General features: G+C 32.0%; 1 protein-coding gene across 1 annotated transcript; it reads left to right on the forward strand.

The window, feature by feature from the left end:
- Window positions 1-257: 257 nt before the first annotated feature.
- Window positions 258-26883, forward strand: LOC148607165 (uncharacterized). The gene is made up of 12 exons (XM_088545458.1): window positions 258-3180; window positions 13141-13234; window positions 14950-15036; window positions 17151-17274; window positions 17947-18081; window positions 19100-19217; window positions 20183-20284; window positions 21027-21123; window positions 22072-22123; window positions 22826-22933; window positions 23782-23860; window positions 24638-26883. The coding sequence occupies exons 1-12, from the start codon at window positions 1294-1296 to the stop codon at window positions 24731-24733; spliced, it is 2979 nt and encodes a 992-aa protein (XP_088401584.1). The 5' UTR covers window positions 258-1293; the 3' UTR covers window positions 24734-26883.
- Window positions 26884-27800: the final 917 nt, after the last annotated feature.

Below are 27800 nucleotides of genomic sequence, written 5' to 3' on the forward strand. Positions count from 1 at the left end.
TAAACTGACACCTGTATATTAACTGTATAAATTTTGTGCACCAATAAGGTTTTATGTCCCAAACCCCATAACCTTAAATATACATACATATACATACAAGTGCCTGACTCTTACATTGACTGGTACAACAGGAGGTTCAACTTTACTATCTAATGCCTAATATTTATATTGACTGGTAAAACACCTGAGGAGATGTATTTCTTTAATGACTGATTAATGAGGTAATACACCTTTAGGACAGGTAATTACAGGCTGTTGTGGTCATCATTTGTTACCTGTTACACCTGAATGATCACCTGTTTTGTACCTGTCCAATATATGTCATTGAAGTCTTGTCAGTGATCATATGGTCAAGCTGTTAGAGTCTTTCATTAAAAAATATTTTTCGAGGATGTAGATTTCATTCTTGTTGATTGAAAGGTTGGTTTTTTTTTTTCGAGGACTGCATTGGGAGTTATAACCCTCTTTCTGAGGTCAAATTATGGATGGTCCTGAGGAGGCATGAGAGGTCAGTTACAGTTTCTAAGAATGATTTTCTCTATTGAAACACTTTGTGAGTCTTTGAAAGTGCTCTTCAAAGAATTTAAGAAAAACAGATTGAAATAAACAATTGTTGTAGTTGCATCAAGATATAAATTGTTTATGACACTCTTGATGTAGACTTGAATAAAGATGAAAAGGATTTTTATGCAAATGCCAGAAGGAGTAATATAACTATTTAATAGGAAACATATACCAAAGTGTTTTTTGAAGAAAAACTCAATTTGACGGAGATGAGATCACTGTATATTAATTCAATTTTTTTATGACATTGGGGTTTGAAATTTGACACCCTTGGCGTGAGTATAATAGAATATTGAGATATATAATACTTCATTTATTACACATCTTGTTGTACATACTTATTTTCACCCAAAAAAAATGTATTTTGACGACATTGTGTGAATATGGCTTAAATTGGAATAAACATAGTTTGCCAGTTGAATACATATGGAGGAGAAGACCAGGTGACCAGGAAACATGGAGTTTTAAGAAAGCTTGTCCTGATTTTGTTTATAAGTACTTGTAATATTTTTGCACGAAAATCAGTGACTTCAGACTAATCTGACTTGAGGATATTGTTTGATATATGGGTATTTTATTGAAGTGTCAAAAAAAGCGATTTCTTTCTCAGATAAAGTCATCAGAATATTGACATATACAGTCGTAAGGTAAAAATGTTGCACTTTTATCCAAAGCAAAAATTCAAAACAACATTTGAATGTAAACCACTGAGGAAGTTTATTAAAATGCATGACTTTTGACTTGACTAATTACCATAAAACTGTTACAAGTTTGACAGCGGTAATTAATCACAAGATGGAAGAGCAAAGAAAAACGGGATTTAAAACACCATTAAAATTCCTTTCCATAACACGATCAGCAAGTTCGGATTCAAAATTGGCCTTACCAAAAATATTGGATAGGCCTTTGAACAAGAGGCTTTTAACGCCACGTGCAATGTCTATGTCAAAGGCAGATCATTCGCCAAATGGAATAGAAACCAAAGATGACATTGATCAAGTTAAATATAGAAATGCAACGCTGACAACTCCGCAACGTCCCATGTCCATGTTTGTTTCAGCAGGAGCAGACCCCAAGACGAGATGGAGAGATAATGCGACAGACAGCAGGTACCCGCTACTTCTATCTGTTTCTTCAGAAGGACAACTAAGTCCCAGTAGAGATGTGAATTCAAACATTAAAGAAGGTACTAATACTGAAAGTCAGAATCTACCTCAAGAGGTCAAAGTGCATAATCTTGAAAACAACCTCGATAGCAATGCAAATCCTGGAAATGAAATGGAGGAGCTTAAATATCTACCAAACCCAACTATTTCTGGATGTACCAAAGACCTCTTGTCTCTTGAGAAAAGCAGAGAAACTGATGTTTCTGTTCAAAACAGTGCTTCACATTTGTCTTGGAATAGTACAAGTGCCCAAGGAGTTCCACATGGATTAAGGGACACTCTTTATCAAACTGAGGTAAAGGATAATTCAGGTTCAAGTGACCACAGCAACACTATTGTTTCAATGCCAACCAAGCCTATATACTATAATGTTCTCCCTGTGTGTTCTAAAGAGGAAGCTGTTTCACTTCACCCTAAAAGGGAGATAACTGAAAATGTGATAAAAAGTGAAAGAACTGCAGTAAGTGAAGAAAGTACAAATTCAAATGAGGGATTTGATAAAATAAATGCCCCTGTTGTGGATATAAAAGATAAAAAGGGTGAAAATAAAATTAATTCTATACAAAACATGAAAGAAGATGATTTGGTAACAAAACCTAAAGTTAAAGAGGAGCATCCTCCTCCTAAATCCTCTTTGACGGCTTTAAAGAGAATGTCAGGTGACTTTGATTCTGGGTTTGTATTTTCTCCAAGGACAAGGGCTCTTCTGTCTGAAAATGAGAGATCTAATGCTAGTGGTATAGAGGAAAAACCCAAGTCAAGTTTCTCTTTAATGTCAAGATCAGAAAAGTTACGGAACAAACTGAGAAGTTTGTTGTCGGATGATAATGGATATTTGCCAAAAAAGGATACATCTCAAAAGAATAACTGTAAGCAGGAGACTTCTACAGAGAATTTTGAAATGGCGAAAAATGCAGTGCTAAAATATGAGTGCAATTCTGACCTCCCCAATAAGGTCAAGGATGAAAGTAGTACCTTGACCTCTAGAGAAAAGTGTCAAATTAATGTATACCAAAACCATCCATCATTGTCTGAAGACAAAGTGGCTAAAATGAGCTGGAAATCACAGCCAGATCTATTGACTGATATTAGAAAGGACAAATTGTCCTTTACATCAAGTGAAGTTGTTCAGAAACCCAAGTCTAATTCTTTCAGTGAAAATAAGGAAATAGGAACTTTGACCTCTTATTCAAAAGCTGAAGAACAGAAGAAAGATAATATTGATGGCCTTCAAAAAGATATGACCTTGACCTTAAATACCAGTGTAGAAAAACCCAAACCAGATGCCTTTGGTGATGTTAAAAGGGATATGACCTTAAACTTTGATGGCAATGCCAGGCAAAAGAGAACTAATGATCCTTTATCCCCAATAGATTCATTATTGACATCACCAACACGGCCTGCCAGACGTCGCCATAGCAGAAGAAGATACTTCAACCCCAAGACACTGGTAATATTTATCTCACAAAATTTTTTTAGCATATGATTATCTCATGCTAGGGATCTGGCTTACATATATATATACCCATGAACATTATTGCCAAGCTTTGGCTGTTTTAAGATGGAGTTTTCATTCGAATATTTTCTCATTTACCTGAAGAGTCTAATGCCACTTAAGTGATCTATGTTTCTGACCCTATTATTGAGATATAATGGGAACACACTGTGATATTTTTTTTAAACTGGATTTCCAATCAGATGTTTTCTCATTAGGCTAGAGAGTCTAATCCCACTTGAGTATAGTATATAAATAACTTCAAATAACCTCAATCAGGTGTGCACCATGGCCATTGAAGTTATTTCATATAGCATGAAAAAATATAATTTTAATATCAAAGTTTAAGGAGAAAATCAGCAAAAAAGGGTTAATGACTTCACAGTCACATTACACATTTTGGTCTATGAGATGATGGACAAAATTGTTTATCAATGCATTCAGGAAGTGTGTTTCATCTGAAATTAAATTATTAGAAATTAACCCATAGAAATTTTCTTTTTCTGAAAGGCTTGTAACAGATGGTCAATTCACAAAATTAGTTTATTTGATCTCTGTAAAAAGAAAATGTATTGGTATAGAAATCTTCAGTGTGTTTCTTATTCTTAAGCTAAAAAATGAAAATGGAAAATAAAAGATCTAGACAATTTTGATAAATGAACAATACGTTTTGATACTCAAGTCATGAACTTGGTTTTGACAAGTGCCCTGATGAATTGCTAATAACATTGACTTGAATAAGGTTAAATAATGAATCTTAAATTATTGTAATTTGATGTTTGGTCACACACTTTATCATACTGTAGTCAGCATCTGTTATTTAATTGATTTGAAAACCACAAAATTCAAAATATGAACATTGACAAAAATGGAGTTATTATTATTCTAATTTTGATTTTGCAAGAGTTATTGTTCTTGATTCGGTTTAATTTGGTTGATTTTAGTGGGTGATAAATGTATGTTTTTTCCAAAAGTGCAGATCTGAATATGGAAATAATTATCGTAATGGGAAAATATAGCTTATGTAGACTGAAAAACATTGTTGTTTTGTGGGGTTTTTCTACACCATGAATCACTTTACCATTGGCAGAGTCTGAAATTTATGTGGACTGGTACTTAAAAACTTCTACAGGGTGAACCTATGAACCTTTTCATCATCCCTTATAGAAGTAATCTCCCTTTATTGATGTTTTTTTTAACATTGCCATCTTTAAAGATGTCTTGTTTACCTTGTAATTTAATGTGTTGGGCCAGTATCATTGACAAAATCCTCGACAGGAAAATAAAAAATGAAAAGAAAAAAGGGAAGTGCTGGGAAACCTTTCTAAACCAAACCCAGAATAATTCAAAAACCTGTCTATACCAAACACCTTTTTTATTGGGTATGTAAGTCTCGTTCTAGTTTCATTTTCTTTACCGGAATTTCCAATGTAGAACGTATTGAAAACAGGAGACCGATCTGTATTTTATTGTTTACTTCCGGGCACTCGAAACGCTGTATAACAATGCAAAATTTTCTAGTTTATGTATTTTCTTACTTCATTTATCATGTAGAAATAGTTATTTGTCATTTTTATTGATATTTTTATACAGAAAGTTTTTTGCCCTTAACACTGAACTCTTTAAATGAAAAATCACTATGCTTTTGAATGGTAGACTAGGACCCATTCTTGTGAAATCATGGGGTCACAAAACGAGACTTACGCACCCTATTTCCTTTATAACAATTTGAGTATATTTTTAACCCTGACAAATCAAACACTTGTCTAAACTGAACTGATTTTAGAGTGTATAAGGAGTTTGTTTTAGACAGGTTTTTCCTGTATATATATTTTTAATCTATTGTCCTAATATAAGATGGAGGTCAAAATTGATTACCTGATTACTGAAAACATATTAATTTTCGTGGTTACTAATTTTTGCAGATTCTGTTAAATAAACATATTCATGGGTATCGATTTTTTCCGTATCAAAAGATGGTTAGGCATATATAGTGTTAACAATTCATTTGCGGGTACTATTTATCATGATTTTCTGTTCACCACAAAAATTGGTACACCTTGAAAATATGTTTACAGTGATTACATTTATATACCAGGGTGATCTTATGGTAGTGATGCTCCCTTCAAGTGTGGGAGTTTTTGGGTTAAATTCTCAGCCAAGTCATACCAAAACTTAAAAATATGTAGCCACTATTTCTTTACCTCCAAGCATGCACAATGAAGGAGATAGGGTGATGATGTGGTGGCCTGAAGTCAGATAATGTGCTTAAATAGGGCGACATGCCTACCCATGTGTAGTTTCTTTCGTGCACTAGCACCACATAAATGTTTAGAAAAATTATAGTAAACAGTTAAGCATGTTCACAATGCCCATCATAGCCACATATGCATACTTTATAAAAGTCAATTCCTTATGCCATAAAAGAGCATCCACGATAAGATAAGGAAATGCAATCTGACCAAGGGAGCACTGAAAAATCCAGCTCAGGATACCGGAATAGTACAAAGCAGAGTCTATTTGACTGATGAAACTTTCTTGTCCTGAAATTCATGCAGTATCTGGCATAGGATTTTGCACCACAATCAATCAATCAATTTAAGCCGAAATACTGAAATTTTTTAAAAAAATTCTGACAATATCATTTGTACCTTATAAGGGGAGATAATTTGTTAGGAATGGATTATAGTATTTTGACATTTGACAGTACATGTATATATTTTATTATTTCAACAGATGTTTTCTCATATTGATTTTATGTTCCAATGATAAAAATGATAGAAATCTATTTTTAATTTAAAACTGAAGGCTTTCTTGAAAATGTTAATGTTGTTTAATTAGTCTTATCAATCAATTCAAAAATGACTCCCTAATAACAATATCTGACCAAACAAAACTTTTTTATAATTTGTTTTTAATTGTTCTGTTGATCTGAAAAGTTTCAAGTTAACTGGTGCAAAACTGATGCCAGTCCACATATTTCTCAGAAGTACTTTTGATGTATAATATACCGGTTGAGTTGACATTTGATTTGACAACAAAAAACATGTCTTTTGCATAGTTATTTAACCTATCTTAAGTGGGTCCTATGGACATGACTTTGTCACTGTTCATGACACAGTATTACACTTATACAACATACATGTACCTCACGTAACATGCTGCCACATACACTGTGGTAGATTTGTCACAGGACAATAAATCTGATAGATTTATACTGATGTTTCATCATGTAACTGTTTGATTTGACCTAAAACCTACATAAACTTGTAATGAGTCTTGTTTGATGATGCAATGCTTCCAAATCAAAGGTGTTCATGAGTGATTTACTCATAAAATATAGGAGATACCATGAATGGCAGTTTAACTGTATTATTACAGGGCCGTACCATGTTTTCTAAATTGGTGTGCAAAGTGATCACTGATTAGCAATTTTGCTTGGTTGTCTGGTATGATTTCTCTTTAATCACAGGCTAAGATTTAAATCAAAGTGTTTTTTTTTTTGTTTTGTTTTTTCAAAAGGGGGTTCGATCACACCCGTCGCACCCCCCTGGCTACAGCCTTATGTTATCTCGTCTTTTAGTTTTCTTTACACATTTTGAACTAGTTTTTTTTTCCTTGTTTTTCCCCTTTATTTTTATCTATAAGTCTTAGATTTTGTGCTTTGGATTTTACTTAAACTTCTGTTACCTTAATGAATATAAAGAGGGCAATCATAGATTTGATGGTCACAAATTACTGCTTACTGCATGACTTAAAATGACATACTAATTAAACTCAATTTGCAACTGTTTGATATATGATTACAAATTGTAATTTTAACATCTGATCCGCTACGAAAAAATGTATACCATCCATCAAAAGTTGCTCTCTATGGATATTACAAGGAATGTTGCCTTAAAATTTCATTTTCAACTCATTTCTTGGATTGTGTTGATGGTCACAGACAGTGGTATACTGCATGACTCCACTGTTGCCAGTAACCTCAATGTGCAACTGTCTAATACATGATCTCCACTCAGAATCTTGGGTAATTTCCATTCTGATGCAACTGTCAAATAAAACTGAAAACTGCAATTAAAATCTTAAAAATAGCAATGGTAAAAAACATTGGCCACCAATTCAGATGTTACAGGGAATATCTATGTGTCCTTAGAATTCCATTTTCAACTCCATTTACAGAGAAACAAGTAACCATAGTAACCAAATATACAGACAATGGGTTGCCTTTGGCTGACATTTCCATCCCGGTAGGGTTGTTGTCTTTTTGACATATACACTATACTTATTCTCGTTACATGTTACTCCAGCAGTGCTAAAGGTTGTCTGGCAAGCTATTTTCTGACTTGGTGCCATCATTGGGTTATACAGGCACAGAATTTCAGGACGTTGTAGGAGTAATTACATGTATGTCTAAAAATCGTTATTTTAATGTTTAGATTCTCTTATACTTTGGTGTTAAAGCTATGAATGAACATTTCTTAAAAATATTCAAAACTGTCAAAGGCTTAAAAAACATATTCCTATACTTCGACCAATATGACAATATTATTCATGCATAAAATGTACATGCATATTAAAAGCTGATTTAAGAGCCAGACAATTCATCTGTCAAATTTTGATACTGTTTCCATGGAAACATGAATACAAATTCATTTTTTCTGAACTTGAGCTTGAAAGTTATGCAACTTTTCATCAGAACATAAAACATTGTCTGTTTTTTGTTGTTGTTTTCTCAGTTAATCATGACACATGTATTAAACTTTTCATTGAAGGAAATACCCTTTTTTGTTAGGATCAAATTTTGTGCTTTCTCTGGAGACTGAAATTGAGCAAACATTCAGTTGAGGCCCTTGAAAATCTTGCTTATTTATCTTAAGATTCTCCTCAGTTTTGAAGTAGTTTCAATTTTTTTATACTCAGGTAGAGCAGGATAAAACAAAACACTTTTTTGACATAAAAGTAAATTTTTGAATAGAAATTCAATTATTTTGTATTTTTCACGGAAAATATAGTACATGTACATGTAATTTTAACCAAAAAAACTCCCACAAATCTGTTCCCTAAATGTGGAAGGGGTTAACAGGTATATAAAGATGTAGTTCCAATCGAGAGTTACGCCGTAAAATATCAAATCTCATTTCAGACTTTTTTTCAAAATCCATGCATGTGTAATATGGTGACATTGTGGCAGAAAAAGGGACATATTTATGAAGTGATTAGAAAGCTGTTTAATCATAAGTAATCGGTCATTAATCTGTCATCTGTTCAATATCTGATCGATGTAATACCAGCCCCCCGAGGGGTCAGGTCACTGTGAAACATTAACATATTTTTTTGTACTTTAATGCCCTACTAGTGCAAAATGGGGATTAGCAAATTTGGGTGTAGATTTTTGGTAAGATAAAATAATTATGGTCAAGAATTTTATTGTTTGATGTTTATGTAACTATATGCCATGTCCTGTTTTGGCAAATGCTAATTTAGAAAGTGCATGCTGTATATATTCAAAAAAGTGTCTTAAAAGTGTGTTTTTATTATTTTGAAAAAGGAGTGAAGAAGGTATTACCTAATGTCATGCTCAATCATTTTTTGTTTTAGTTGTAAATTAAAGTTTTTGCACATTAGCATGTTCTTAATAGTACATTAGGTTCAATTTGTGCATAAAGTTAGCCTTGCACTATTACACAAAGTAAACGCCTTTAGTACTGTGGTCATATGCATCCTAAAATGTAGAATATTTGTCAAGATAAAAGAGATCTTTTTCTACAATGAAGCTTTCCTTGATATAGAACTGTAGTATAGGGCAGCAATTTACATAATGTGTGAACCGTAGTAAAAATTCTACAGAATTCCTGCAGGACAGTTGAATAATGTAACCGCAAGTTTTTTTTCCTGTTACTTTTTTAACATACATGGAATATGAAAAATTCTACTGTAATAATTCTGTATTTTCCTGCACATAGATTCCTGTAATTAATATGATTTTCAATTCAAGTCCCTCTCTCAATTGTCCCAAGTCTGAAGTGTCAGTTTTTGGTCAAGATTCTTTAGCTGTTTTAGGACTGAAGTACTTTTAACTGGAAATGAGAGATGGCTAGGCAAGTTTCACTTACACAGCTGAAACCTATTGAATCCAATTGCTTGATTAAGTAATCCACTACTTCCACCATTCAGGCACTAAACTCTCATTGATGATTTCCAGGTACAATCTAACACTTATTTTGATTCTGTCCTCCCAGAACCATTTAGATGATGACCTGAAGAAATTGATAGAAAGTTTTATATCTCTGGGCATGCTCTGGCCCATAATGACAGTTGACACATTCCATTTGTGGCCTATAAATCTTTGATCTGCTTGATAATTAGGTTCATTTACAGATTATTATGGTTATATTATTGTTAAATTGTTATTTCTACGGGAGATAACTCTTTGTGGTTTTATTATTGTTATTTTAAACTGATTGGCTAGCTGATAATCTAAAATCAATGTCATAAGATGGTCAAAGTAATTAAATTTTAAATCTATGTAAACATGAAATCTCTTTCAACTTACAAATGGTTTCACCAATGACTTCTATGATTGTTGATCTGTGGTCTACATTTTGTGGTTATGCAGGACCTGGTCAGATATGTAGTCCAGTTCAATTACATCATTGCAGGCTTTACTCTGGGCCTGTAATCAATATTTTTATGGTTATGCAGATTTGTTTCATACCAATAGCCCAGGTATTGTTGATTATGCAAGATTTGTTCTGATCTATGGTCCTCATTTCATGGATATAAAGGAGGTATTTTGAACTGTAGACTGTGGTCCACATTACCATTGTTTATGAAGGAGTTGTACTGAATCTGTGATCTACATTTCTATGGTTATTAAGAGGTTGTTATGAAGGAGTTGTATTGGACCTGTGGTCTGTGTTTCTATGGTTATTTAGAGGTTGTTATGGAGGAGGTATATTGACCTGTGGTCAACATTACTATGGTTATAAAGAATATTAAGAGGTTGTTAAAGAGGAGTTGTATTTGACCTGAGGTCATAATATTGCCATGATTTGAAGCATTATGTTATACCTAAGGTCTTCCTTGTTATGGATATGAAGAATCCATTCTTGACTTTTATAGTTCCGCAGGATACAATTTTCAGAACTGACTGAACCATTGTGTTCTAGGTTTAGGTTTATGGTATAATTAAATCATACAATGCAGTAAGTGAAGCATATAGAGAACAACTACTACAAGGGTACACTGGTTTCTTGATATTGATATGGATCAGGGATAATTACTGTAAACATACTAATTTTTGTGGATTCTATCAAGTGAACATTTTTATGGTTTCAAAAAATGATAAGTGTTCTGTAGTGTTAAAAATTAATTCCAAGCGTACTTTTTATATGCTTTTCTGTCCGCCACAAAAAAAGCAGAAATAATTACTGTGAAAGTACTGTTATTCGTGGGTTACCAATTTTTTCGAGGTTTTAGTTGGTGGGCCAAACCACGAAATTTAATTGCCAACAATAAGGAGATTTCCATTGATATTTATAGAAAAAAAATCAAAACCACAAATTCAAAAATCTTCTGTTTCTTCCCTAATCCACGATAATTGGTATCCACGAATTAAAGTACTTTTACAGTACACAGCGAAAATTAATACCTATACAGTATTACCAGTTTGGCTGTATTTGAGCAATAACAAAACAAAAAACAATATACAAGGAAGCAAACACTTAGTGGAATTTCATTCAATAATTTTTCTTAAAACTTCACATGTTCCACATCAAGAAAAATAACTTGACAATTGTGAAATAAACAAATAAATTCCAGTCAATTTACATGAATTTTTTCGTCAACAAATATGTCAAGCATTTTATTTACAATGTCAACTGTCACATCTGACAAGATATAAACACGAATAAGATGTTCTCGTCCACGTAACTCGTCGGAAACATGTCTTTAATTAGGGTATTAATGGATGACCATACAAAGCCGAACGTTGTCATTTTGTTGACCATTTATGGCGAAGAATACTGTCATTTCATTGGTCATTTATGGCAGAGGCTTTATTGTTGAAAGAGAGCCTGAGGGAATGTTTAGTCCAATGTTTAATAAATTGTCTCAGTAAAATTTGTACTGTTACTACAATGAATTCTCAAAATAGCACTGCCAAAGAGAATTAATCATCTCTAAAAAGAACTGACCTTTTCATATGGTCCTTTTTCACCACAAAAAAAAATCGTAAGTGTAAAATTAGAAAAGTGATATATGATGTCATAGAAGATCAAAGTATTGAGACTCCATTACTTACAACTGATTTTACTCTTATGATTTTTTGTGAAAATTACGGACCACTGGTCCATATAACGTAAAATCTTAAGAGTGAAATTAGTTATAAGTTATTAGTTATAAGTTATGACGTCATAATAGAAAATGGCATTGTATTGTCATCGCCCAAGATTAATTTTATGCTTACGACTTCTTGTGAAAAAGAATCCAGTGCACTTTTTCACTGGAAAATAAGGCACATGGTTTACTTCTTACTTTTGGTTTAGAAGTCAAGAATGTTTCACAAAAAAAATGTAGATCATGGTGTGTCAAGGTCACTAATACTAATTATAGATATATATATATTATGGTCTCTTTAATAGTGGCACAGTTTAACATTTCCCCATAATTTACCAACAGGTGTAAAATTTGTAAACAAACTCACTCAAGAAAAAATTCAAAATCTGATAAAAATGATAAATTTTCTTGGCGCTGGGCCATCTTCCCTTTGTTATATATGTTTACTATATCATCCTTATTTAAGTATAGCTCCACCCAAGAACCTTGCTGACAGTGGTTTATCACCTATTTACAGCCAGATGTGTTTCAAAATCTCTTTAAATAACCCCTGCAAAGTGTGTTTCCATTAGGAATGCTGTATTTTGTGAGATATGTTTGACTGGCTACAGTGTAAAATGAGCTGGAAGTTTTTAGCATGAATTTTCCAGAAATTTATCATTGTGGAACTAAATTGAAATTTAGCTGTAAATATCTGCTTAACTCAATTTTCATTGACATTTTGATTGTTAACATTGTCTATTAGGAATTCTGAAGGTTTTCCAGTCAAAATAATTTTGTCATAAAGATATGCATGAATCCTTAATTATCGGCTTATGCATAATTCTTAGATGGACCTGTACTTAAAACTGTTTTAACCATGACAAAACTATTAGAGCTATGCCCATTATACACCAAAATAACAATTATGATTGTAGGAATTGTGTTTTAAGATGTTGAATACCAGTCTATGTGGTTATTAAATGTAAACCATAACAAAGCGACCCAGCATGGACATTGAAGGCTTATATGGTCTACAGAAAGTGCAGTTGTGCTTTTATGGTGTTTAGATTAAGAATTTGGGTTTGTAGGGCAGTGTTCTGAATGATGAACAAAACTTTGAAATTATACTACTTTGTTTAGGTATAGGGCTTGATACTTTGAGCATAGACATTCAGGGGCCAATTTTTTCTACATTCCCAGTCATGAAATATCTACTAAATAACCTCCACATGATTTGAAACAAACAAAAAATAGCAGTTTAAGATGTCTGGACACAAAATTCACACATGGAATGTTTATCCCAAACTTAGTGGAAAAATTTTCAGGTTAAATGTGCTTTTACAATTAAGGCAACAATAACATTCTTTTGGTTCTTGATATCTATGCCTGGGGCAAATTACAATAATTTTTTGTCTGCATGTCTGTTCACCTATCCATTTATTTCTGTCATCAAGGCTTGGCACCACATAATTGCTCTCAGCACTACCTCAAGTACTAATTGACTGGGTGCATCTTACTTCTTTGTCTGTTTATCTTTCCATTTCCATATGCTTTGGAGGTTAATTTTTACTTTTATATTTTTTAACTTCTCAGGAGGAAGATGAGTTTATAGGATTTGCCTCCCTTCCTGACCAGGTCCACAGAAAGGCTGTGAGGAGAGGATTTGATTTCAGTCTTATGGTGCTAGGTGAGTAGCATCTAAAGTATGCTTTAATATGAAAGTGCTTGCCCTTTCCAAAATGCAACCATGGTTGATCATGGTTGTCATCATTGATGGTTTGAAGTGTTTTGCACCATTGTCAACCATGGTAACTATAGGTGACCATGGTTAACTATGTTTTAACCCATGTTTGAATATTCAAAATGGCAGGTGTTGATAGCAGATAATTATTGTAGTTTATTCTCTTGATTTAGACAGACTTTAAAGAGAAAATAACATCTATGTACATGTATTAGCAAAAAGAAGCAAGATTGATTTCAGTAAGAAAAAAAAATTGTACTGGGATGGTTTATTGCAAAATATATGTTATATTCTGTCTTATATATATACTGCTATTTCATGTTAATATCATTTTTGTTCCTCTCCATGAAAATAATCGTGTTTTAATTTATATTATTTCTAAAATAAAGATTTCTAAGCATTTTATAAACTGTAACAATAGACTTTCTCTTCTTTTTACTGATTTACACATCTGATTAAAAATTCTGTTAATGTAATTGAAAATGTTACAGAGTAGATTTTTAGTCTTAGCATCTACCAGCATTGTACCTAATAAGGATTCATTAGATTTCCTTTCTTGAGAGAAGAGAACTTATATATAATACTTAGCAACCAAGTTCTGCTAGAATCCCATTGGTATAGAATTTACTGGTCTAATTTGGCAGATTTAGAACACTCCAATGTATTCCATTCAGTTATATAACTTACGTAGAACACCTATAAACAGTTAAGCCAGGCTTTATTGTTGTTTTATCGATTCCGCTAGATGTAAGGCTGAATGTGTCATTAAGATTACACCAATTGATATGTTTCTGAATACAAATGAATGTAAATTATGTATTTTTACATTCCTTAGTCATACAGCAATAAGACAGATTTCTTGTCATCCATTGTACTGGTAATTCTCAGAGATGCAAAAGTTTGATCTGAAGCCTTGATCCTTATGTATGGGTTTTTTTATGGATGCATTTTTATGTGCATTGTTCTTGAATTATTTGCATGTGTAACATTGCTAGGAATATTTTATTGCTCTTTTAGTGGGCTGTTAATATAGGATTATTGCAATAACTAGATGAGGTCATAATCATCATCATTGCAAAAGCACTAGGTATAGTAAGTACTGTAAAAAGATCTACCTCGTTTATATCCCACCACATGAAGTGGCAGAGTATTTAGGTATGTGAACACCTCCAAGATGAAAACTTGAGAACGGATAAATGAATTTTTTTTAAAACTTTGTACAGTTGTTTAGTACCATGAAATACAGGCTTAGTTCAATTTTCAGCAAACTCTGAAATTTTTTTTTTTCAAGGCCATTTTGAAAATTTTGCCATCTCCCACTTTTCACCATTACATGGCAGGGTATCAGTTAATGTTCCAGTGAAGCCCAGTTTTTCATATCTTGGATTAAAACTATAATAGTATGTGCCCCCCCCCCCTAAACTGCAATATATGAGATGTCCAATACTTGTAAATAATGTCAATGTCTTTGAGTTGTGTAGAACTATATTCTCAAATGTTTATGAAAGGCAGAGGTGGATTCAGGCAGGGGCATGGACAATATCAGCTTCCTATTTCAGGGGTCTTTGCCAATTTTCAGTATGTGGAGTATGTGGATTCAAAGGGAAAATTTTCATTAATGGTGCAGTATATTGAATTTACCAATTGGCTTTTTTTTGTAGGTGACTCAGGTTTAGGAAAGTCTACACTCATAAACAGTTTGTTCCTTACTGATCTCTATAAAGACAGACAAGTGCTTGGTACTGCAGGTAATGACTGAAGCAAGTTTGTATCCCTACCAACTTTGGTTCTTTATTTATTGTCTTCTGCATACAAAAACGAGGCTCTGCATAGTACAGTGAAACTTGTCTAAAATGAACGCTTAGAATCTGAAAACCAGTCTACACCAGACACATTTCAAATTGCTTCGTATCACTTAAGTAGCAGTCTTTCTGAAAATCAGACAGAAGGTGATTGCAATAGTAATGTTAGAAATTTCATTTTATTTAGATTCTAAGTCAGACATACCTTTTGCTGTAGGAAGACAGTGCAGTTTTTTTTTTCTAAATTTCTTGTGGCAGTTTTATTGTGGCAAAAGTAAAGTATCTTTTTTGGTCATAACTAAATGACAAAATTACAATTTTATATGCAGCGATTTCTTAATTTATAATGTTTCTATCAATGTATCAAAACAATCATGAATTAGAATAGAAATAGAAAATTAACCATAATATAACATGAAATAAAACATTAATGAAGATGGACTATTTAGTCTACTTAATGATACAAAAACTTATCATTGTGATTGTAGAATCAATTAGCCATTGAAATGTACATCTACTTCATTTATATATAGAGATAAAAGCAGTGCACTGTCTTGACATATTACTTCAACATGGTTGAGGCTTTGAATTGTGGGAAAATGAGAGGCTGTGTTGAGCATTTTCATTGTTTCAAACCAAATTTGTATATTAATTTTGTTTTCAAGTCAGTGCTCTGTTATTCTCTTTATACTTCAAAAAAAAGAAAGAAAAGAAGAAATAACATTTTGGGCAAGAAAAACAATGTTTTATTTAAAGCAGGCGACTTCCTAGCAACTTCGATATACTGTAACGTTTATATGTCAGAACAGAAAATTATGGATGGTCATTCATCTATCATTAAAAAAGATATTTTTAAATGCTGATAATATGAATCTCAAATTCAACTTCATATCAGCCTCATATCTTGACCTCCACTTAGATATGGATGGTAAAGAAAAAGTATTGACCAAACTTTACGACAAACGTGATGACTTTTCATTCAGAATTATCAACTTTCCTTTCATCTGTGGCAACATCCCTTCAGCACCTGTGTATGGAGTGTTCATATCACAACTCATACGTTATGCCAGAGCTTGCCGAAACTTCAGAGACTTTTTGTATTGCTCTAGAACTCTAACAAATAGGCTTCTGGAACAGGGTTATGTTGCTACAAGATTGAAGTCATCACTACAGAAGTTTTACGGTCATCATCATGAACTTGTATCCATCTGCACCATGAAAACTGATTTATTCATGGGTCGTAGTTTTCCTTTCCTCGTTTGTCTATCCCGGACTTGACTTTTTATGAGCAACTCAGCGGTGTTTCTGGACAAGCAGAGGGCGCTTACCCTACCAGTGCACCTGGTCCATGCTCCCAGTTTTTAGTGGAGTCCAAGTTGCTCATTTGCTTTTGTTACTTTGTATGTATGATTTTAGTTACTTTATGTTCTTTGTTGTGTAATTCTATTTTCCATGTCTGGTCTTTGTCCTTGGATTACATTCTTTTGATTACCTCTATAACCTGGGTTCCCTTGATTACTCTTTCATAAACTGAAGAAAATCAGAAATTTCATCAGATTTTTGAAAGACAAGCATTCTCAGTAACTATTTATTAATTTAAGGAGGTAAACCTAGGGTAAGGGATATAACTCTTGAAACCAGGAATATGTTTGTATCATATTCAATTTCATCAAAGCCTATCAAGCTTTCATTTTCAAACAGAATGAAATCAGAACAAGTTACTTAGATGCTTATACGAGATTGATGTAAAATGCTGAATGCAAACATTCCATTGATTTGTAAATGTTGTGTCCCTTACCTTAGGTCTACCTCCGTACATTGGGAGATTACTCAAATTCATATAGAATTAAGACTAGTGGTCGATTTCATAAAAATTGAAAATATATAAAAAATCAGTGGTATTAAAGTAAAGATGTCACAATACGTTTTCTATAATGATGTAACTTACCAGAAGGTTTACACTTAAGAATGTTTACAAAATCGATGGCATTTTCCCATTTGAAAGACTATTGATGGTATGATACAATGTAGGTATAAAAAAATATTAAACTTCTCTTTAGATTTGGTAGAGAGGACTGTAACTACAGAGAAGAAACAGTTGGAGATAGAGGAGAGAGGGGTCAAGGTCAGACTGACGATCGTAGATACTCCAGGGTTCAATGATGCAGTTAATGCTGACGAAAGGTATGGTGAAGATGATATTGTAAATGTGTATTTGATCCGGGCAACAATCGGTGATTGATGACTGATCGCAATTTTTGTTGCACGGATCAGTTCAGGTACTGTATTTATTTCTTATGCTTTACTTGAGACAGCTGGAAAATTAAGGAAAACATTTTTTGTATATTTGAAAATAATTCAATATGATTTGTATGAAGCCTTTTGGGCAAGCTTGGTTATTTTCCATAGACTAACTTTGTACTGTGACATCATAAGCATAGATGTTTCACAGTCTAAAATTTAGATTCATGGTTCATGAAGCATAAACAGCTCTAAAATTGGTTATTTCCCATAACTTGGTCAAAAATTAAAAAAAAAAACAATCTTTAATGAATTTCTCAGATATTGCCTTAGAAAATTGAGAAAACTTAACAATATTCTTATTGTTGTTCATGCTGTGACAAATTTTTCAAATTTAGAATTTTTCCCATATCAGAACAAAAAATATTCAAAAATTATGCTCCAAAAGTTTACAATATTCTTATCGTTTTTGATGTTATTACAGGTTTTTAAAAAAGTAATTTTCGTTTTTAGGTAAAAGCTTCTCGATACCAAAAAGAATAGAATTTAAATAATTTTGCTCAAAGAAATTATACTTTGCAGGATTCACTAAGTTTTGTTGCTCATGATTTTCAGCTGGCGGAAGGTAGTGGAATATGTTGACTCACAGTTCCAGTTATATTACCAAGCTGAAAGTGGTTTGAACAGGAAAAATATCCAGGACACACGTATACACTGCTGTCTTTACTTCATATCTCCATACGGGCATGGGTATGTAGGTCCTTGAAATTTCCAAAATGATTCTGTAAAAAGTAATATTGTGTATTCTTTGTTCTAATATGACATGTTTCAAAGTTTTTTTTGACTTCATCTGCAGTAAAACGTTGATAAACATATAACCAATGTCGTAGACTCATGACAATTTTTTTCCCCAATTTTAACGACATCACAGCACCATTTTGTGCAACACTTAGGCTACATCTTTTTTAAATTATGAAGGAACTAGTCCTGTTAAAATAGAATGCTCAGGGTAAAATAATACAACATAAAAAGCCTGCCTATAGTAAAAATAATGATAAAATGGAGTTTCCATGATTTATTTCTTAAAAAGATTGTTTTAAATTTACCTATACTGGTATATACATGTATATATTAGTTTTACCTTTTAAGGATATCTGTTCAATTTGAAAAAAAAAAGCTTACAATATATAGCCTACTTTTAAAAAAAATGTAAGGGGGATAACTCTAGTTCCCAGACAAATCATTTGATTTGTTTATATATTTTTAAACAAGAAGATGAATGTCTCAAATTCTCACCAAATACATTTTCCCAGGTATGGTGGCGCTGCCATTGACTGTTCAATGTGGGCTATGGCCGTTTTTTAGGCCATACCTTTTTTGTATACTTTTGAGGGAATGTCAACTGTATTATCAATTTTATATTATTTGTCTCATCTCTGACAGTGACACTCCAATTTAATGTACATATGTTACTTATTTTTACTGTTTGATTATCTTCATTTAATAAATGACATTTATGGGAAATTTTGTTTTATTTATGTCCTTACCAAAAAAATTAGTGGAGTAGCTTGCACAGTTGTTCTCCTCTTTTTCTCTAAACGAATAACTTGGGAATTGGTGCAATATAAATACATTTTATACAGTATTTCATTATTTATGGATATTAGAGTTCCCATTTAGGTAGTAATGGGAAAAGGATGTTTTAGAAAAAAAATAAAGTTGGACATATTTTAATAACAAACATACTAAAATTTGATTTTGTTTTCAGCCTGAAACCATTAGACATCCTTGTAATGAAAAAACTCCATAATAAAGTCAACATTGTACCTCTGATAGCTAAAGCTGATGTTCTCACACCTAAAGAGATGAAAAGATTAAAGACAAAGGTATGGGGTTGTACTATGCGTTTCATGCAATCATCTGACTGTGCTCAGCAGCTTATACAAAAAGCTTCTTGGACAAGAATTTTAAGGTCCTCTTTAAAAAATATTCTGTAGTCCTCACCATACTATGATTTTCAAGTATGGAGTGCCCTTTTCAAATATGACTAATGTAGAGATATTCTGCCCCTTTCATATGACTTAAACTTCACAAACACGGTGGGTGTCTTCCAAAAAGCCAGAATTGCTCACACTTATGGACCACCTGACTGAGGTTACTCCAGGTTTCTTGTTTGTGTAGAAAAGTATATACTGAGTGAGCTTTTAAGTTCTTTTGTGTTGTTTTATTTCTTTTCTTTGTCAGCTTTCCTTTTGTGTTTTTGGAGGTGCCATGTCAATTTTGGCGTTTTTGGAGGTGTTTTGTCCTTTTAGTGTTAATTTTGGTCTTGTTTTGTCCTTTTGGTGCTTTGGGTGGTGTGTTTGTCACAGAATTCATTTTGTTTGTACTTTTGGTATTTAATTGGTAGTTATTTTTAGTTGTATATAAATTTTGTTTTTCGTGATGAGCTTTAATTCATGGTTTGATCAAACATTAAAAACAAAAAAATTGTGAACAAGAAAAACTAATTTGTAGTTCATAGTTCTTGTGGTGAAAATTATTTCTTTTTAATATTTTGAAAATGTATATCTTGTAAGTACTTGGCCTGGTTTTATGAGGAAATTCCAATTGAATACCTGCTAACTTAAACAATTTAAGCGTGTTCAATACATTTTTGAGATTTTCCTCAAATCCTTCCTTAACTTGAATTTTCAACCAATCAGATCACTTGAAATCAAAGATTTGAGTTAAAATTATATATTTGAGGAAAATATCAATATGATATTTATATTTTAATGAACTTATGCCAGAAGTATATTACACATGGTGACAGTGATATTGGTGATGAATATCATTTCATTTTACATTGTAGGTATTGGATGACATTCAAGACAACAATATAAATATCTACACATTCCCAGACTGTGACAGTGATGAAGATGAGGAGTTCAAAGAGCAAGACAAGGCTCTTAAGGTAAAGATGACGTTCTCATTTGAATACTGGGCTCATAAGTCTAGTCACATGACCCTTTGTTCAAAGGCTATTTAAAAAAATACATGCTTTTTAAATAACACATTTACCTCTTTTGTTTAATTTAAAGCAAATTGGGATACAGTTTGTCTTCTGCTCTAAAATGCAAATTTAAAGTTCAGTTCCAGGTTGAGTTCAGACATCATTAGCTCCTGAAAAAAAAAGAATCTTAATAGAGTAATTAATTGAAAGAGTGGATAACCAAAATATGATCACGAGTGCCAAAGAACACCTAGATTTAACATGTGTGTGGAACTTGTTTGACGCACAAGTTAAATCTTAATGCGTTCTTGGAACGAGTGATCATATTTTGGTTATTCACGATAACCAATTGATTGTCCTGTTTATTATAGATTTTCCTGCATTATTCATTGTTATTTTCAATACAAATTTAAAATTTTGTGAATGGCGGATTGATATTTGTGGTGTGATGTTTTGGTGGGAGAAAGCCTGAGAGTGAAATTACCAAATTTATTTCACAGTGTAAATTATCAAAAAAAATTACACTGGGAACAATCGGTAAATCACTGCTATCTATATATTGACAATATATAATTTACTCTCAGATGAATTTGTTTCTGTAAATGTATGCAATAGAAAATCTGCATCTGTACCTGAGAGTTTTCTTGTCTTGAAAATTGTTTTCGTGATTTTTTCTTATTTTTCATTTTATTTTAACCAATAGGAAGCAGTCCCTTTCGCAGTGATAGGAAGTAACACAGTTGTCGAGGCAGGTGGGAAGAAAATCAGAGGTAGAATGTACCCATGGGGTATTGTGGAAGGTAAGACAAAACTATAGAATATGAGGAATTATCTTTATAAGAGTTGATTTTATTGCTTTAGCTCACTGTCCTGGCAGTCCCTTGGTAGTATGCTTGCCTTAAATTTTTGAGGTTGTTGGTTCAATTTGTTATTGGGTCATACTAAAGACTTTAATATTGATCATTACTGCTTCTAGGCTAAGCATATGGAGCAATAACAAGGCTCACAGTCGGAATATTGTGTCTGAATGATGATACTTTTTCCTGTCAGTTTTTTTAACAATTGCGCTGGCAAATTGAAAATCTGGTCCAGCATGTCAGACGAAGACAAAGAATGGTTTCTTAGGGTTGTCAAGCAATCTGGTATTGAAATGCTAGAGGAAACTTGAATTAATCTGACAACCAATCAACTGAGTTCAGAGCAGTGAAAGTGAGAAGAAATTAGATGTTTATTCCTTCTTGGCCAGTTTATTGTTATTATTTTCATTGAAAATGGCACTTTCATCCAAGGTTTCAATTCTAAATCTAAACAGGGAAAAGATAATCTTCAGAAGCATCAGAAAAAAGCAACAATTCACTTTTAAGGAGTTTGAAAATTTGAAAACTTATTCTTAATTGGAGAATGTAAAATGGATTTGAAATGAAAATTTGTTTTATTTTTCCATCATACTTGAACTCAGAATAAATGCATGTATTTATTATGTAATTTACAGACAAGATAGGCTCTAAGTTAAAGTTTAAGGGGAGATAATTATTGTTGAATCATTTCTTATTTTATTTTTGTTAGCATTCAAGAAAATGAACAGAATTTAATTTATTATGAGTTTATCTTTCTATTTTCCTTTCACATGAAGTTATTGAATAAATGGAATTATTCTTGTATGGTTGTATATTTACTGAATTTTTTTTGTGGTGAATTGCAAGATTAACATGTAATATTTGTAGTCAAAAGTCTTTTCTATTTTTCAGTTGACAATCCAAAACATTGTGACTTTATAAAGCTGAGACAGATGTTGATCAGGTATGTAAGAAATTTGTCTATTTATTCCATGTTATATTTATAGCATGATCTTGCTAGTTATTCAAACAGACTTTGAGCTGGTAGGACAAGAAGTTAATTTGGATAACAAGGAAGGCTTTACTATAAATGATTTGTGGCATGCATTGACCACACGGTAATTGACCAATTAGAAATATACAGGCACAGGTCGCTTATATGTTTGCTTAGTGGTAAGTCAAAAGAAAGTATTAAAAATATATGGCAATTCATTAAAGGCAGAGTCATTTTCATTAGAGGTGAAGTTGTCTATGTGCAATATTCATACTAATGTAGTTGGATAAGGAATCTTTGATGCAATATCATACAAGATTTCTAGTTAGAGCATATTTAGTCTTCCTCTCATATTTTTTATTTTTTTTTGGAAATCTCAATTCATGTTACAATGCAAAAAAGGGCATAAAAGACACTGTGATGGATGACAAATGTTTCAAAATCTTTTGAAATAATTCTGATTTTTGGAAATTCTTAATTAAAAGTGGCTCAAATTCTGAACTTCTTCAAAATAACCTGATTTGCCTATTTCCTGAGAAAATTTCTAATAAAAGCACCTCTTACAACAGAATAATACCATAGCTCCTGTTTTGGCTTCGAAGTTTGTGTTGGTAAATGACTTACCAATAGAAATTTAAAAAGTTGATTATAAAAATAATGTTTTTGTTTAAGCACTCACATGCAGGACTTGAAAGATATCACATCAGAGATCCATTATGAAAACTACAGAGCAGAACATCTACTGTCTAATGAAGTAGCTAGATCTAATAGAGAAAGAACGTAAGTAGTGGCAAAAATGAAAGAATCTGTTTCTCTTTTTGAATTTCTCCTCTACCTACAATTTTCTATGATTTATTTCGCAAATTTGGTACTTTGAAATGGATATTGTTTTGCCCTATTGTTCTTAGATTAACAACAAGCAGAAAGAATATTCTAGCCATATTTAGGATTTACTTCCCTGTCCAAAACAATAAAACATTCATATACATTGATGCTGACAAAATTCAGTACCTGATGTTGGCAGAAATCATGAAATTGAGCACCTGCCGTTCATGGAGTGAAACTTTGAATGTTTTTAATTGTTAAAGGGGGTGGGGTAAGACCTCAGGTAAGGGACACAACTCTTACAAATCATTGGAATGTTTGTATTCAGCATTTTACATCAATGTCATGTAAGCATCAAAGTATCTGGGACTGATTTCATTTTGTTTCAAATGAAAGCTTGATAGGTTTTGGTGAAATTGAATATGATACAAGCATATCTCTGATTTCAAGAGTTATGTCCCTTACCTTAGATCTACCTCCTTAGGTTACAATTGAATGTCCTTTTGTTAGATCATGGTTTAGTTAGACTTGAAGTTTTTTTCAACCCAATGTTGTTTGAATGAATTTAATTAATATTTAATAAAAATAAGCATGTTAAATTTCATTTAACAGCAGATATTATTAAAAGAAAATATCTGAAAAATAAGATGGCAAGTTGATAATAAAATATTGAATTGAATATGCCTCAAAACAAATTAAACAATAATCTGAATTCAAACTAAATTGTATCAAACTTTCACACTTTATTACCCATAGCGTACGATTCCTGGTTACCTTTCTGATCAATCATATTATTTTTGCAGGAAATTAAAGAGAGATTCCATGGTCAACTTAGATAAAGTTATGGAACAGGATCAACTGTTACAGGAGAAAGATGCAGAGGTTTGTATGCTACCATGCAAATATTTCAGGAGAAAATCTATTGGCCTCTCCAGTAAAACAAGAGGGCCAGGGGAAGGCGCTTTTAATCTTTGTATATGGGCGGGTGTTCAGGTCTCTTAACAAAATATAGATTTTATGCAAAACATCAATAGAACTTCTATGGGTGACACCCCTGGTGAAAAAGTGCCTTTCCCGGGTACCTTTTAATGGAACAGTCCTTAGGACAAACCATGAGGGTTTCATTAACAGGAACAATTTTCTTCCTGATAAAATGTCTGATTTTTTGTCAACCCCAATTTTATTGTTACAATATTTTGATATTTCATTGTACATTTCCATCTGATTTTCACCATTTTTTTTCTTCCATGTTGTTCTCATAAATCATTCCTGTATTTAAAATAAACTGAAAAAATGCATTACAAATAAGGTGAAAAGGAAAGAATTTGGCCGTGAAACAAATTGAGTTAAGTATCAGCCAAAGTATACATTCATGATCTGGCTTGTATGAAATTGAATTTTAAAGAGAGACAAAAAATATAGCCTTTTGTAATTTTGTCATGTTTAATTTTGTAATTTTTAAAGTATAATTTGTTTTCGTTACATTTTGATTTTTTTTTTCTAACTTTTCTATGCTTAATATCAAATTTTATGAAGAAATCGTATGTTCAGAGATCAATTTCATGACACTGAACTGAGTTATCTCCCTTTAAGCATTATTTCGAATCAGCAGAACTTTTAAGTTCATTTTATTATTTCTCCATTTTTATTTATTTATAGATTCAACGAATGCAAGAAATGCTGGCAAAGATGCAGGCTCAATTACAAGGAGGTTCAAACACTCAAATGACTGGAAGAGTGGGAAATGTGAGATGATTCATGCTTTTTCAAAAAGTTTGTTTCCTATTGACTTTATCATACTGAGAATAAGTGTTAGCATTTCTGTGAATTCCTGGTAAAATTGTGGACTGTATGAATAGACATTTTTCAGGTGCAATCCTCATGTTTTTGAATATTTCTTATATAAATGTATTATAATATTTTTTTCTGTAACTAACTTTTATGGAAATAATGTATGTAGTGATCAGGATTGGTGTTTTAGCCAAAACATTTTCAAGTGTACAGTTGCAATTAAGGTCCAGTTGGATGTTAGAAAAGTTTTTTTTAAATGTTCTTCCAATACCTCAGACACTCATATATTCAATTAACAAATAAGTGAGCTGTTACTAGGTTTCTCAATATTGTGTGAAATTTCAATGCAAGAGTAGCCCAGGAGACTTGAAGTTGTCTCCCATATGTTGTAAAACATGTTCAAGAAGTTATGGAAGAAATTAAGACAAGTAATAGTTTAATTTTATGCAAACAGGAACTCCATCAGAAATATAAATGCAGTATTGAATTGCAATGGATTAACAATATGCAAGTGTACCTTTTTGGTGTACAGAAAACCATCTCAGAAAAATTCTTTTTTTTTACATTGGACATTGGTGATTAGCTAATTCTCTGAAACTACACTAAAAAAATCTATTTTGATTAATTTTTAATTGAAGGAAAAATAAGTTTTGGTTAAAGGAAAAAATAAGAAAAAAACTGTAGTTTTAACAATTGTTTTTCTTTTTATTTTGTTTTGAAAAAGTCATGAGAAAAAATCTAATTCAATGCAATTTGTAACAGAATTCCATTGATATAAAGATACATTATTGCTAAGTGTTTAGTACGAAATGACTTATTTAAACATCTTTTGACATCTAACTTAATTAATTTTCGTTATATTTAGTTTTGTATGTATTTATATATGTTATATTTAAAAAGCTAGTATGTGACTTCTGCTTATTAACTTTCAACCAGTCCACATGTAAGAAGGCTACTCACTGACAGAAGAAGTTTCTGTCGATTTAAAAAAAAATATATTCTGAAAAAAATATTCACTAAGTTATGTTAACCAAACATTTTAAATTTTTTTCTGTAGCAAATGGCTAGTTTTCTCAAAAATTATACTACATTAAGTGAAAGTCTTGTATGAAAATGGGACCAATAAATGTTTTTTTTTATATAAAAACCTCCATATTTAATTTTTGTTGGGATGCAGAGTTTCTGGCCTTTGCATGTGTTGTATTGAATTAATAGGACAACATATTAAGTATCATTGATCTTAAAACTTTCAATTGTCCAATGAAAGTTCACCCCTTATAAATATCTCTATAATTTGCATCCATTGTCGAACACATTTTACATGTGGCTGAATAAATGTATTCTCACAAGCCTAAAAGGATACTTATTTTGTTAATTTGAAGAAATGAAATGCTTTGAAATGAGAAATAAATTATGCAACCCACAAAAGAATCGTATGTGTGCAATGCAAATTCCCTCAATTTTCACTGCTTTATAGGGCTTGTAAGTCTTGTAATATGATTCTGAGAATTTGCAAAAATGAGTCCACATTGATGTTGATGTTTAGAGAGTGAAGACTACAAATCCTTTTAGGCATTAATTCAGTTATAAAGTATGATCTTCAATTATTTCTACACTGTAGTTAGTTCGTTAATTACACATAATAGAAAACTCTGATAACTGTGCATGTATTGATGTACCCGGAAATATCAAACTAAAAGCAAAATGGTCTTCTGTTTCTAATGCTTTCAAACATTAAGAATTCCAGATCAAACTTATTCTGATATCGAGACTTAGAAGCCATATAATCAATGTCATCTAACTAACTTTCATTTTTTAGCTAAGGTTTTAGAATGTATTAAGTCGAATGGAAAAGGAAGGTTTATTTATTTATTTTTTTAAAATGTCAACTAGAAGCAAAATTAATTCAGCTAAGTATTTTCCTTCAACAAAAAATAGAATTGGTGCCCTTCAAAATGTTTGAAACCACTATTCCAGATAAGACATTAAACATAAATGTTTTGTTAGATCTACTATGTATTCATAGGCAACTGTAAAAAGTTATTTGTATTTATACATTAATAAAATTGTTGTATGGTAAAAGTATTTAGATTAAATTCAAATTCAAAACAGAATTGTAACAGCCTTGATTCTATCTTAGTAATGGCTTGTTATAGTGTGGAAAGTAGTTGGTTCGGTCTCTGAAGACTCTGAATTTTTCCCCTAAAGCACACAACAATGATATAGAGTGAGGACTGATTGGCATTATTCAAATCAGAAAAAAATGTGTCCGATTGAGGTGATTTGCCTACCAGGCAGCTGTTGCTTCTGTGAACTAACAAAGTAAAAATCAACTCACTCTATCAGAACACATCAAAATAGATTATGCGTTCTTGTTCTGAGGAAGGCATGCATTATCTTTTCCATAGGACATAACATATACAGGAGGGTGTGAAAACACAATCAATAACAGAATTGCCAGCTTTAACTTACATCTGGCTGGACATTGATTTTCATAGTAACAACTTGCAGACGATTATTGAAAACTTTAAGAAAAATACCAGATTATTATTGGCTTCCACAGGGAAACAAAATATTTGATGGTTCATGCTAATAATAAAATAAACTTTTGTCTTTATCTCAACATTCTTTAAAAGAAGGTTTTTTTTAAAGACCTATCGATATATGTCACTTGCAAAGTGATACATTTTAAAGCGATATGGCTTTTAAAGAAAATAAAACAATAATTATTATGTAGAAAATCATAATCGAGTGTTTTTGGAAACCTTTTTGCTGTAACAATAAGATGTATAAGAACTGACTCCAACGATGTCTGTTTATTAGATGTCCAAAATTTCCAAAGAGTAATCAAGGGAACCAAGATTCGAGATTATACATACAAAAAACTAGACAGGGGAGATACAAAATGCACAACAAGGAACATTAATAACCAAAATTACACCTACAAAAACACAGAAGTAAATAAGCAACTCAGACTTAACTAATTAAAATGATTACTTGCATCGATAAGGTAAGCGTCCTCTGCTTTTCT

The sequence above is a fragment of the Perna viridis genome, chromosome 9 (genome assembly GCF_037379345.1).
Source record: "Perna viridis isolate PV_CMFRI_1.1 ecotype Kerala chromosome 9, ASM3737934v1, whole genome shotgun sequence".
NCBI classification, from domain to species: Eukaryota; Metazoa; Mollusca; class Bivalvia; order Mytilida; family Mytilidae; genus Perna; species Perna viridis.

What these genes read in the sequence shown, in the direction of transcription:
- LOC148607165 (XM_088545458.1), top strand. Translation starts at nt 1,294, where the DNA reads ATGACTTTTGACTTGACTAATTACCATAAAACTGTTACAAGTTTGACA. An exon ending in GCAGTTAATGCTGACGAAAG is followed by an intron (nt 17,275 to 17,946) that starts GTATGGTGAAGA and finishes CATGATTTTCAG; the next exon opens with CTGGCGGAAGGTAGTGGAAT. An exon ending in TGAAAAGATTAAAGACAAAG is followed by an intron (nt 19,218 to 20,182) that starts GTATGGGGTTGT and finishes TTTACATTGTAG; the next exon opens with GTATTGGATGACATTCAAGA.